Source organism: Sciurus vulgaris (genome assembly GCF_902686455.1).
Source record: "Sciurus vulgaris genome assembly, chromosome: 9".
In the NCBI taxonomy this organism is placed as follows: domain Eukaryota; kingdom Metazoa; phylum Chordata; class Mammalia; order Rodentia; family Sciuridae; genus Sciurus; species Sciurus vulgaris.
In genome coordinates, this window is record NC_136469.1 from 72133853 (window position 1) to 72147457 (window position 13605).

The 13605-nt window shown below is 38.4% G+C and overlaps 1 protein-coding gene across 1 annotated transcript in view; it reads right to left on the reverse strand.

Moving 5' to 3' along the window:
• LOC306669808 (broad substrate specificity ATP-binding cassette transporter ABCG2-like) overlaps positions 1-13605 on the reverse strand; it is a gene marked incomplete at its 5' end in the record, with an annotated part of 288437 nt that overhangs the window by 19573 nt on the left and 255259 nt on the right. The window contains 3 exons of the mRNA XM_079153964.1: positions 2918-3165; positions 3492-3581; positions 5449-5600. Coding sequence (XP_079010090.1) covers positions 2918-3165; positions 3492-3581; positions 5449-5600 — 490 coding nt within the window. The remainder of the gene's footprint in view (positions 1-2917; positions 3166-3491; positions 3582-5448; positions 5601-13605) is intronic.

Sequence of the window (13605 nt, forward strand, 5' to 3'; positions counted from 1 at the left end):
ACAATAAGGCAATAAATACAGAATTATCATCAGGAAGCCCTTAAACATTTTAATAAGTTCATTTCCAAAAACTCAAAGAAATAAAAATCATACAAGACTAAGAACCCTATGTCAGAGCCAGGCATGGTGGCACATGCCTTTAATCCGAGTGACTGGGAGATTGAGGCAGGAGGATCACAAATTCAAAGCTAACCTCAGCAACTTAGCAAGGACTTTCTATTTCTTTCAATACCTGGGTGCAAAAAAGTCAAGAATAACATTTCTTTCAATATGAAATTCAAAATTCAGTGTCCATGAATAAAGTTTTATTGGAATGCTGCTATGTTCATTTACTCATGAATTAACTGTGGCTGCTTTTGTAATGAAGTAGCAGAGTTGACTTTGTGAGACAAACACCATATGTGATCCTGAAAGCCTAAAATATTTACTTTCCAAGGCTTTGCCAAAAAGGGTTTGCCTACACCTGAGCTAACATTTCAACTTTAAAAATCTGAGCAAGAGCTGTCCCACTAAGCTCAGGGAACTACAAGACTCTAGAGACTGCTTCTTCTCTGAACATTGGTGAAACTGCTTTTGTAGAATGGAGCTCACTGATGAGACAAGTAGGCTGAATGTGTCATCTGGAGGCTCTGGGCCTGCTGTTCGAATCTTAAGGAAGCCGAGACCCAGACATGCACAATCCTGGTGTTGACAACCTGGGTTCTGATAATCCCTTGCCCAGAACTGCCATATGTTTCTTGAATAAGACACATATCAGTTTAGAGACAAGTAAGAAAAACCTAATGAATAAATCACTCTAAAGAATCAACTTATTACAGCATCTCCCTTTTAAACACTAGGCTACCAAAGTTAATGCATCTGATTGACCTGACATTTTTCCAAATGATGTCAACTCTATTTTCTAAGAATAAAATATTGCCCTTGGACAACATGACACAAAATACTTGAGAGAAATGCCAAATCACAAGGACCAAAGAAGTTTGAAGCAATGAACATCATCCCTGAAATGAGGATGCAGGCTCTCAGATGCATTTGGAGAGCAACAATACTTAAATATGAAAACTCTGGTACTCATGCTGAGAAGTCAGTCCATTAAAGCAAACAACATGCCATATCATAATACTCCACAGAAATACAATGCTTGATAATAAAAATAATAAATCAAAATAACCAGCTAAACTGATTTCCCTATAAATGTTGGATAAATGAACTGGGAGAGCTAGAGTTTTGTGTGACATAGGGGTTAAGATTAACTAAAAAAATGGACTGAAGATGTAACTCAATGGCAGAGCACTGGCCTAGCATGTGTGAAGTTCTGAGTTGAGTCCCCAGCATGGCAAAAAAACCCAAACAAAACAAAATGCAAACCTTGAAGTGTGATAACATCTATCACAGAGTTGATCAAAAGGAGAAAAGAACACCATCACATCTTATTTAAGGGAGTTAACCCAACCATGAATACTTTTGTTAAGTCTGGTTACTTCCTGTGCATAAACTGCACATTCTTTGCTATTGCTTTGCCAAGATTAGAACCTCTCGATGAGGAGAATCAATTATAAGGAACAAAATTCTGCCTACAGGCTCTTCCCTCAGAGAGTGGACAGAACAAACTACCTTCAGGAATAAAAATGACACTAGGTTCCTTCAACACCTGTTCAGTGGCACTTACCTTCTCCCTACCTCCATCCCTCTCCCTCTTTCATTTTTACCTTTTCATTCCTTAAACCTTCTTCAAAGTTCACACTACCATCTCACATGCTCAGTATTTTTATTTGGCTAACATTCCCCTTCACTCATAAGGACATAAAATCCATAAAAGCACAGATTTTTATTTTTACCCATTCACTACTGTAGTATAGTGTCCAAATGGAACATAAGACATTGGAATGTATCTTTGGGATGAATGAATAAATGATAATGGACAGCTACTAGAAAATGTCATATGTGGATGGTATTGCCTTGAATAAAGATTTTTTTAAAAAATAAAATTTTGACTAAGATCCCTTCTAGTTCATATCTATCAACATTTTTGAGTTATATATTACAGGAAACCACTTAAAATTCTTTACATGAATAAAATTTAATTGCTTTTTACCTGTTGTGGTTCTCAACTTTGACCATTTTGACCAAATAATTATAAAAATCAAGAAAGAAGGTGTTATTATTTGGATATGAGGTGCCCCCAAAAGCTCTTATTATAATGCAGAAATATTCAGAGGTGAAATGATTGAATTGTGAGAGCTGTAACCTAATTAGTTCCTCTTAGTTTGAATGGACAGATTGGGTTTTAACTGCAGGCAGGAGTGGGTGTGGCTGGAAGAGATGAGTCTTTGGGGGTGAAGTAGGGAGTGCTTTGAAAACATTGCCCCTTCTCCTTCTCTCTCTGCTTCTGGACCCTACCATGAGCTGAAAAGCTTTTTGTGCTGGGCCCTTCCTCCATGATGTGCTGCCTCATCTTGGGCCCAGAACAATGCAATCAGTTATCTCCGGATTGAAACTTATGAAGCCATCAGCCCCAAATAAATGTTTCTTCCTCTAAGTTGTTCTTCCCAGGTATGCTGGTAACAGCAACACAGAAACCAGTTAAAATGAGATGAAGTTTATTTTGGCTCAGAGTTTTAGAGATGTCAGTTCATAGTCTGCTGGCTAAGTTGTTTCGGGAATAAGGTGATTTGGGTTCTTCCAAAGAACATTGCTCCTTTGCAGATGAGCCTTCAACCATGAGTCTTTGGGCAACAATTCATATCCAAGTCAACATACTAGATTGCTTGGTTGTTTCTAAATTCCCAATAGTGCGGGAATGACAAATAAATGGAAAGATGGGTAGATATAAAATAATCCTGAATAACTCCATAGTAGAAACAAATTACTTCCCCTTGGGTATTTCACAGCATAATTGGAAGGATCTGTCACTTACCTTAGTTATCCAATCCTTGGGATTATGCACAAAATTTTGGAAAGAACGCCTAGTGATGCTAATGAACTGATGACCAAAGGAGGAGGCACAGGGAATCTCCTTCCTCTCTAAGCACCTCTTATTCTCATCTCTTGAGCGTTCTTCCAGTTCAGATTTTGTGTCATTGTAGAAAGTGGACTTGGCAAAATTATTAGCTAGTGCTTTTATCTCTGAATAATCTATCTTTGAAGGCATTTCAGTCTGGTTACCTTTGGAATGAAAGTGGATAACAGACCACTGATTACTACACAGAATACTAACTCATTATTGACGGATTACCATAGATTTCACAAGATTTCTTGTGACCTCTATTTGTATAACTGCTACATTCAAAACTTGAGTACAAAAAATAATTAACATGCTTATTATAAATTAAATAAAAATACCCACAGCACTCACCGACAACAATGTCTATTTGTTCATCACATTAACATGTAAATTCCCAAAGCCATGTTTTAATATTGACATCATCACATTGCTAAACCTTGGGCAAATCAATTGGGTCAAAATATGTAAATATGAAAGGTTCACATACCTTCATGGTCTTCTGACTCTCTCTTTATTACACCATAAAAGAAATCCAGGAACAATTCTGCAGGATTACTGTAGAATTCACAAGGAAAACCTACAAAATCAGACATCCCAAGAAATCAGACAAATAGTCTTGGAAAATAAAGATTCACTTGCAGAGGATGCTGGAGGTGAGGCTACGGAAGACAGACTCAACAACTTCTCCTCATCTTCTGGCTCTCTTCTCCCCTCACAGATTTATCCTTTCCTCTTATTTATTCAGTCACACAATTTTTCAACAACTATCTGTCTCCCAGTCAAAACAAAAACAAATTGCAAACCATTCTTGGAATGTCCAGACCATCTTACACTAGTCCTTACCTCTCATAGATCTTCAAACTCCAAGCAGCTATCAATATGTTCTCATGCTTATCAATACCTCTTCAAAAATCTAACTGTAGGTTCAAGAAAAGGTATTAAGTTTCTGGGAGCACTGTGCTATCTGAGTTCACCTAGAGAATGCTGGAACAGCAGTAGCCATGTAACCAGAGATTGCTTTGCAACCTACTAAATTCAGAGATCCCAATTATCATCTTTTGAGCTGTCATAATTCCAAATAAACAACAAATTCCCAGAGCAGCATTATCTAGAGAACATTACTACCAAAGCACACCTGAATTCTAGCCTCACATTCCTGTGGCACAATCATTTAAACTTGGCCTGAGTTCTGATATTTTAGTTCATGTTCCCTAGACTCCCCAGACTTGCATGCATTTGATGCTTTTTTAAGTGACAGAGATTTAATTTAAAAAATTAAGAAATAGTGATTTTTTATAACTTTATTTGGTGTCATACAGAACATCTATAATCATATCCAAACACCTCTAAAATGAAGCAATATTTAATCTGAAATTAGAAAGAACCACGCAGCCCAGAAATTTTGGTGCATTAAATCAGATTCAGGGACAGCGGTTATATTGAGTAATAGTAGTAATAGTCACTCACAACATTCAAGACCTAAATCTTCAATCTAATATTACTAGAAAAGGCAGCAGCATCTCCATGAACCCTCAGGAAGACAGAGCAAGATCATGAGTCAGGGAAAATAATAGAAAACCACAGTATGTTACATGGTCAGGAAGGCAATGACTTGGGACTTTTCAAAAATGTTCAACTGACAGAATCCTAGGTGTGAGTCCAACATGTTAATTACTGAACATTCAGAGAAAGCTCACTGTAAAGATAGAAAGAGCCCGCACCTGTGTAAATACAAATACAAGGCTCTTCCCAAACTGCCCTCAACCCCTCATAAAAGCTGCAAAGAATTTTCGTCTCTTATCTTATTTGTAAAGGCCAGGTGGCTGAAAAGCAAACTTTGCTGGCACAAAAGCAAACTTAAAGATAATGACGACCCTCTTCTTGGAGATCAGGGTGACCCAGAACTTAAAATAACATGCTTTGTATACAATTTTATATGTTAGCCAATCAAAAAGAGCACTGTAAAACTGCTTGCCTTTCATTATAAAAACCCTGCTAAACAAGGGCTCGGGGTCTCGTAGCATCACCGGTTACTGAGTGCACGAAGGACCAGGCTCGAGCTTGCTAATAAATGACTCTTTGTTGCTTGCATTGATCGTGGTCTCTGGTGGTCTTTGTGGGGTCTCGAGCCACTGGGCACAACACTCAACACATCTGGGAAGAACAGACAAAGGCCCATGAGAAACACACACACACACACACACACACACACACACATACACAAATACACAAACACACACACACCACGTATACTCAAATAGGAAAGGAGAAGGGAAAAGACCTTAACAACAATTTGTCTGCAAAATGAAGACAAATTCTGGCACCAAACTTATCAAAAATGTTTTAGAGGGAGGCACTCTAGTTAAGTCTATGTCCTGTTGACTCCCGTGCTCCTGAAGGAGTCTATGAATGAAGGATCAAGTGCATGAAAAGGTCAACCACACCTGCTGATTTGAAGTACTCCAAAGCCTTCTGTGCAGGACCATGGTACATTAGCTCTCCTGAGGCCAATATGGTAAGGCTGTCAAACAGCTGGAAGATGGAATAGCGAGGCTGATGGATGGAGAAGATGATCGTTCGTCTCTGTTCAGAAATCCTAAGTGAAAAGGGGAAAATAATGAATCTAAATATTGGAACCTTGCACTTCTTGGTAAAATACTCATTCATGCCAGGAGAGCTTTTCCTCTCAGTTCAACTTGATTTTCTCTTACAAACTTTTCATCTCAACTTATTACATACTTGGCAGTAGGAAACTTAAATTCAATGGTTTTATTCAAAGACAAAAAGTTCTTAAAGTTTGGTTCATCAGCAGTCTAGAATTGACTAGAATTTCAGTGAAAACACAGATTCCTAGAGAGTCTTCCCAGACAATGAATTCAGAGAAGTTGGTATACTATCTTTGGGGGTTCTTATAGGAAACCCATATTATTAATAAGTTTATCAGATAATCTCTGAGTACATTCACTTTCAAGAATTAGTTATTGATTAAGTATTAAAAGAATGGTCATATAACCAATTTTCACTGATCATTTGTCAGGGTCTTTAGCCCCCTTGCTCTTCTCGACCAGTGACAAGGGAAGGGAGCACTCCCCAACAAGGCCAGACGGGGAAAGGTAGGGTCGACTGACCGCTGGCACGCAGCCCTCTGGGCAGGGGACAATCAGACGCGTCAGGGAGACCAGTTACAATAGGAACTCGTTTATTGAGGAAGTCACACAGCTTTTATGTAGGGTGGAGGCTAGGCGGGAACCAATCAGCTTAAAGGTCAGCAAGGCATGGGGGGTTCACACAGGCGAGAGTCCCATAAGACTATATGGCAAGCACGAGCAGCTCGCAGAACTGTTGTTAACCAATCCCTGACGGTGGTCCGATTTATTGTCATGAACCTTTGAAACCGCCTTTGAGGCCTTGATCTTGCTCACTCGCCAGGGAGTAAGGAGTCAGCCTGAGTTAGTTAATGTGTCATTAGTCCCAACAATCATTTAAAAATTCTGACTCTTTAGTAATTGGTTTTCATCCTACCTTAGTAATACATTAATATTATTGAGCACTCAGAATGCACTTAGCACTTAGCTAAATGTTTTGGAGATAAATTCAGTTTCACAATGTTGTTATAAGGCTGTAATGATATTAGTATTTCCTTTTTTTTACAGATGTCTTAAAGGTTGAGTAACTGACAAAGGGCTTACAGTTACTAAGGGGCAAAGTTTGGATCTGATCTCTGGTTTGATTTGATGGTAGAAACAGTTCTACACTACTTCTATAGGAGTTATGGGTAAAAGAAACAATGGCCAAATTCACTATCCCAAAGTGTTTTTTAAACTATTTTATAAGAAGAATCACTTCAATTTAAGCAATTGAAAAGTACCTTGTATATGTAGTGTACCAAAGATGTTCTCCATCAAAGAGAAACAGGAGATAAGATCTATAATTTCAGTACAGTGTGGATTAGAAGTAGCTCATGGCTTCTTATAAACAAATGCAGAGTGATAACCCATTGTGAAGGTGACATAAGTAGAATATCAAAATTTCCATCAACAGTGACCTAAGGAAAGAGATACTCAGAGTGAAAGAAGAGAGTGTGAAGTGATCAGGATCATCTCAAAACTATAAGTGGTTGCATGTAACACAACAAGTAATATTTATGTGTCCACTTATACTGGTGTTAATGTTCTTTTGGGTGAAGAAGATAACTAAGAGGGAGAGCAAAACAGGCCCATAGAGACCCCTTCACTGAGAAACTGGAAATTAAGCCAATAGGAAATAGGGAACTCAGAAAGTATTGGAAGATGGATGTAGTATTCCTGAGAGTTCTAACATTCAGTATGTGCTCTGAGGACTAACAGCATCAGATTAGTAATCATATATTCTTCAAATCTCCTGAGCATAATTTTGAACCCTATCTGAGACCTGCAGTATGCACAGCAGTGCTTGGAAGGATTGATCAGAGCTCTTTGCATGAGGAAGGATGCCTGTGTGCTAAGCAGAGAAAACCACAAATAAAATGTCTATGAATAAAAATATACATATGTTTAAATGGAGCCAGAGCTCCAGATCCATAACTTGGCATTTTCACTTATATGTGGAAACAATGTTTTAAACTTAAGATATTTAAACCAGAATATACATCCCTTTTTGCTGTTTCTTCTCTTCTAGCACAGACACTTGCTCATAGGGTCATAGGCATCAGAGGAAGCTAGGCTGTGATAGAAAGAGGAAGCCATGAAGCCATTGTGATTGGCAGCTTGAAACAATGGGCAGAGGAGTTTCTAGATGGTGCACAAAGGGAGACCAGAGCAACTGGGAGACTGGTTCCCTTCAACAATTAAATTACTTCACTGAGCCAGTAAGTAAATATTTTAAGATAATGGGACCAAACCTCTCCCTGTGTGAATTCACTTGCAAACATGAAAATGGCAAAGAATAAAAATAAGACAGGCTAGGCATGGTGGTACATGCCTTTAATCCCAGTGACTCAGGAACCTGAGGCAGAATAATTGTGAGTTCAAAATCAGCCTCAGCAAAAGCAAGGTACTGAGCAACTCAGTGAGACCCTGTGTCTAAATTAAAACAAAACAGGACTGAGGATGTGGCTCAGTGGTAGAGTGTTTTTTAGTTCAATTCCCTATACTAAAAAAGAAATGCATTAGATTGGATAGATTGGAGTCAGAAATATTTTTTTGAATTCATATGCTTTTCAATGTGTACACAATATCAGAAACAGCAATAGTTCTAGATCTTTGTTCATGCATGAAATTGTATAGGAAATATATATGTATCCATATATGTGCAACACAATCAGATAAAGGCTGACACCACCTGTGGAGGTTGCATCCCAGGTCTGTTGCACTGAGAACTCAGCATCCTTTCATGTCTGAGTCAGCTCATGCAACACTCACTGGGATGGACCCAGAGGGTCACACCATGAACTGCTCCACACTGAAAGAAGACAGGAACAGTGTGTTTCTGGAGAGGATCCTGAGCAGACAGGAAACAGAGACAGTAGGGAGAACTGGGGAAATTTGAGTAGTTCTGATTGGATATTGGCAAAGCCATGCTCATTGACTTGGGAGTGCAGATGATAGTGAGTCCTCCCTGATTGGAATTTGAGGAAGGAAGTATTTGGGTGAAAGGCATCATGGCAGAAAAAACTATGTGGGGAGCAGCAGAGGGGGAAAGAGGGGCTGCAGATGCAGTGAAACAGAACAGAGGGGAATCCAGGTGAGAAGAGTAGGATTTCATTTGTATTGTTCTTGAATTCTTTCTGTCAGTTTGAAATATGTTTCTCTTTTTAAAATGACATCTAAATCTCAACTATTGAAATGTTTCCTGTGAATATTCCTTCATATTTTTCTTTCTTGATAAGGTAATGCCATTTCTTTAATTTTGTACTTCCACATCATCAGGACCCAATCTCATCAGTGCCTGTCTCAATCATTCCATGCCAGGTGCAAATCCTGAGCTGATCACACTGGTTCCCTTGAAACAGACCAGCAACCACTCACTGTTTGCCATGATCAGAGCTCCATCATCCTTCAGCAGCTCCTCCATGGGGTCTTCCCTCACCTTGCACAACTGCACAGGCTCCACCACAGCCATTGCATTGCTGTGAAACTCTCAGAACATCCCCATGTCCCCTAATGACAGGAAGAGCCATACTTCTTACATGACCTATGAGGTCTATGCAATCTGCCACCAGGTGAATACCACCTCGTGTCTAATCCATCTGTGATGGGCTGAACTGGGTTCTCCCTTAACTCAGATGCTCAAGTCCTATCACCCAGTGCCTCAGGATGTGGCCTCATTGGAGACAGAGGTTTCAAAGAGGTCATGAAGGTTAAATGAGGTCATTGAGGGTCCTCATCTGACGGTTCAATTAGTAGATTAGGGCACAGAAATGCAAGGGAGAAAATTGCTATGTTCAAGCGAGTGAGTGAGGACAAGGAAGAAATAACCCTGAGGACACATTGGTTTCAATTTTCTGCCTCCAGAGTTTTAAAAAAACCTAATTTTTAGTTGTTAAGGCCTAAAACTGAGGTATTGTTTTCACAGTTAACCTACCAACCTCCATTCCCCTTAGTCCCGGTCTGACCCTCTGGTCTCACTGATGTTCCACACACATCAGGCATGCTCTGCCTCAGGGCCCCTGGCTGTGTTTCCAACCTGAAATCTCTCCTGAATTACAGCATATTTCACTCACTCACTCTCAGCTCATGTGTCACTTGCTTGTGGCCTTCCCTGACCCTCACCATGATTTTCCTTCCCTATGCTCTTATTTTTTCTTTTTGGGTCACTTCTTGTTTATTGACTATATCCCAGTAACAAAGAAGAAACTGTTTTTTTTTTAGCTTTTGAATCCCCTGCACCAAGAACACCTGATGCACAGAAGTGATCAGATAGTAAATGAACAAAAAAGCAATGTTGTCACAGCATTTACCTTTTCAGGAGTCTAATGACATCATTTGCTGTTCTCCAGTCTAACCCAGTTGTGGGCTTGACCAGGAATAAGATGGAAGGATAAAGGATCAGCTCCATTCCTATACTCGTCTTTTTCCTTAATCCTTTAGATCTTACCTAAAACAGAAATCATTATTGTCATCCACATGAATGACCATAGACGCTGTCATTTGGTGAATTAACCTGTACCAATCCCAACTGAGACATGTTATGTAATTATGCTGATTATTCTGTGCATCATGTAAAAGATACCTGGGAGAAAGAGGAGGTTTCTCTTTCACCACATGCATAAGCTGGACCCCAGTGCAGAGTTGTCAAGTGACTGTGCTGGATATGAAGCTCAGACTTTTAATAGTCCTGTATATTCCTCTCCAAGTCAAATATTTAATTTTTGTTAAGATAATAAAGTACAACACTAAAAATATGACTGCCGTGGTGAAATCACGACTAATATAAAATGGTAAAACGATGGGAGAAGACGTAAACAAATGAGAAATTGAATGGAATGATATTATTATTAGAGTGACATTAATTATTAGAAAATCAATCACATCAAAACTGCCTTTGTAGTTTCCCCTGGAAATCCAAGCAAGGGAGTGCCTACTTGGATCTGAATAAGAGTAAAGAAACTGTCTTCCTAGAAAGATAATATCAGATAAATATGCAGAGTCAAAGTAAACACAAACCGAATCACTCAGCAAGCAAAAATAATTGGTGAAAGGGTCATTTTTATTTATTTATTTATTTATTTATTTATTTTATTGTAAACAAATGGGATACATGTTGTTTCTCTGTACATGGCATAAAGGCATACCATTTGTGTAATCATAAATTTACATAGAGTAATGTTGTTTGATTCATTCTGTTATTTTTTCCCTTCCCCGCACCCCTTCCACCCCTCTTTACCCTATATACAGTAGTTCCTTCCTCCATCCTTGCCCCCCTCCCTAACCCTAACTCTAACCCTAACACTAACCCTTCCTTCCCCCCCATTATGTGTCATCCTCCACTTATTAGCGATATCATTCGTCCTTTGGCTTTTTGAGATTGGCTTATCTCACTTAGCATGATATTCTCCAATTTCATCCATTTGCCTTCAAATGCCATAATTTTATCATTCTTTATGGCTGAGTAATATTCCATTGCATATATATACCACTGTTTCTTTATCCACTCATCAATTGAAGGGCATCTAGGTTGGTTTCACAGTCTGGCTATTGTGAATTGAGCAGCTATGAACATTGATGTGGCTGTATCTCTGTAGTATGCTGATTTTAAGTCCTTTGGGTATAGGCCAAGGAGTGGGATAGCTGGGTCAAATGGAGGGTCCATTCCGAGTTTTCTAAGGAATCTCCACACTGCTTTCCAGAGTGGCTGCACTAATTTGCAGCCCCACCAGCAATGTATGAGGGTACCTTTCTCCCCACATCCTCGCCAACACCTGTTGTTGCTTGTATTCTTGATAATCACCATTCTAATTGGGGTGAGATGGAATCTTAGGGTGGTTTTGATTTGCATTTCTCTTATTACTAGAGATGTTGAACATTTTTCCATATGTTTGTTGATTGCTTGTAGATCTTCTTCTGTGAAGTGTCTATTCATTTCCTTAGCCCATTTGGCAACTGGATTATTTGAATTCTTGGAGTAGAGTTTTTTGAGTTCTTTATAGATTCTGGAGATTAGTGCTCTATCTGAAGTATGATTGGCAAAGATATTCTCCCACTCTATAGGCTCTTTCTTCGCATTGCTGATAGTTTCCTTTGCTGAGAGAAAGCTTTTTAGTTTGAATCTATCCCAGTGGTTGATTCTAGCTTTTATTTCTTGTGCTATGGGAGTCCTGTTAAGGAAGTCTGATCCTAGACCAACAAGGTGAAGATTTGGACCTACTTTTTCTTCTATAATCTGCAGGGTCTCTGGTCTGATTCCGAGGTCCTTAATCCATTTTGAGTTTAGTTTCGTGCATGGTGAGAGATATGGGTTTAGTTTCATTCTGTTGCATATGGATTTCCAATTCTCCCAGCACCATTTGTTGAAGAGGCTATCTTTTCTCCATTGCATATTTTTGGCCCCTTTGTCTAGTATGAGAAAATTGTATTTATTTGGGTTTGTGTCCGTGTCCTCTATTCTGTACCATTGATCTACCTTTCTATTTTGGTACCAATACCATGCCGTTTTTGTTACTATTGCTTTGTAGTAGAGTTGAAGATCTGGTATTGCAATACCCCCTGTTTCATTCTTCCTGCTAAGGATTGCTTTAGCTATTCTGGGTTTCTTATTCTTCCAGATGAATTTCATAATTGCTTGCTCTATACACTTTCTTATCAGCAGCACATGGATCCTTCTCTAAAATAGACCATATATTATGCCACAAAGCTAATGTTAGCAAATACAAGAAGATAGAGACACTAGCATATATTCTATCAGATCATAATGGATTGAAGTTAGAAATAAATGAAAGAGTAAAACACAAAAACTATTCCAACATCTGAGATTAAACAATATGCTATTATATGATGAATGGATAACAGAAGATATTAGGAAGGAAATTAAAACATTCTTAGAGGTAAATGAGAACAAAGAAACATCATATCAAAATCACTGGGACACTATGAAAGCAGTACTTAGAGGGAAATTTATTTCATGGAGCGCATTTAATAAAAGAAGTAAAACTCAACAAATAAACGACCTAACACTACAGCTCAAAGCCCTAGAAAAAGAAGAACAGAACAACACCAAAAGTAGTAGAAGACAGGAAATAGTTAAACTCAGAGCTGAAATCAATGAAATTGAAACAAAAGAAACAATACAAAAAATTGACAAAATAAATAGTTGGTTCTTCGAAAAAATAAACAAAATTGATAAACCTTTAGCCACACTAACAAAGAGAAGACGAGAGAAAACCCAAATCACTAAAATTCGGAATGAACAAGGAAAAATCACAACAGACTGGATTGAAATACAAAACATAATTAGAAGCTATTTTGAAAATCTATACTCCAACAAAATAGAAAATTTCGAAGACATCAACAGGTTTCTGGAGACATATGAATTGCCTAAACTGAACGAGGAGGACATAAACAATTTAAATAGACCAATTTCAAGTACTGAAATAGAAGAAGTCATCAAAAGCTTACCAACAAAAAAAAGTCCGGGACCAGAAGGGTTCTCAGCCAAGTTCTACAAAACCTTTAAAGAAGAGCTCATTCCAATACTTCTCAAAGTATTCCATAAAATAGAAGAGGAGGGAACCCTCCCAAACTCATTCTATGAAGCCAATATCACCCTGATACCTAAACCAGACAGAGACTCATCAAGGAAAGAAAATTTCAGACCAATATCCTTAGTGAACATCGATGCAAAAATTCTCAACAAAATCTTAGCAAATCGCATACAAAAACATATTAAAAAGATAGTGCACCATGATCAAGTGGGTTTCATCCCAGGGATGCAAGGTTGGTTCAACATCAGGAAATCAATAAACGTAATTCACCATATTAATAGACTTAAAGTCAAGAATCACATGATTATTTCAATAGATGCAGAAAAAGCATTTGATAAAATACAGCACCCCTTCATGCTCAAAACACTAGAAAAAATAGGGATAGTGGGAACATTCCTTAACATTGTAAAGGCCATCTATGCTA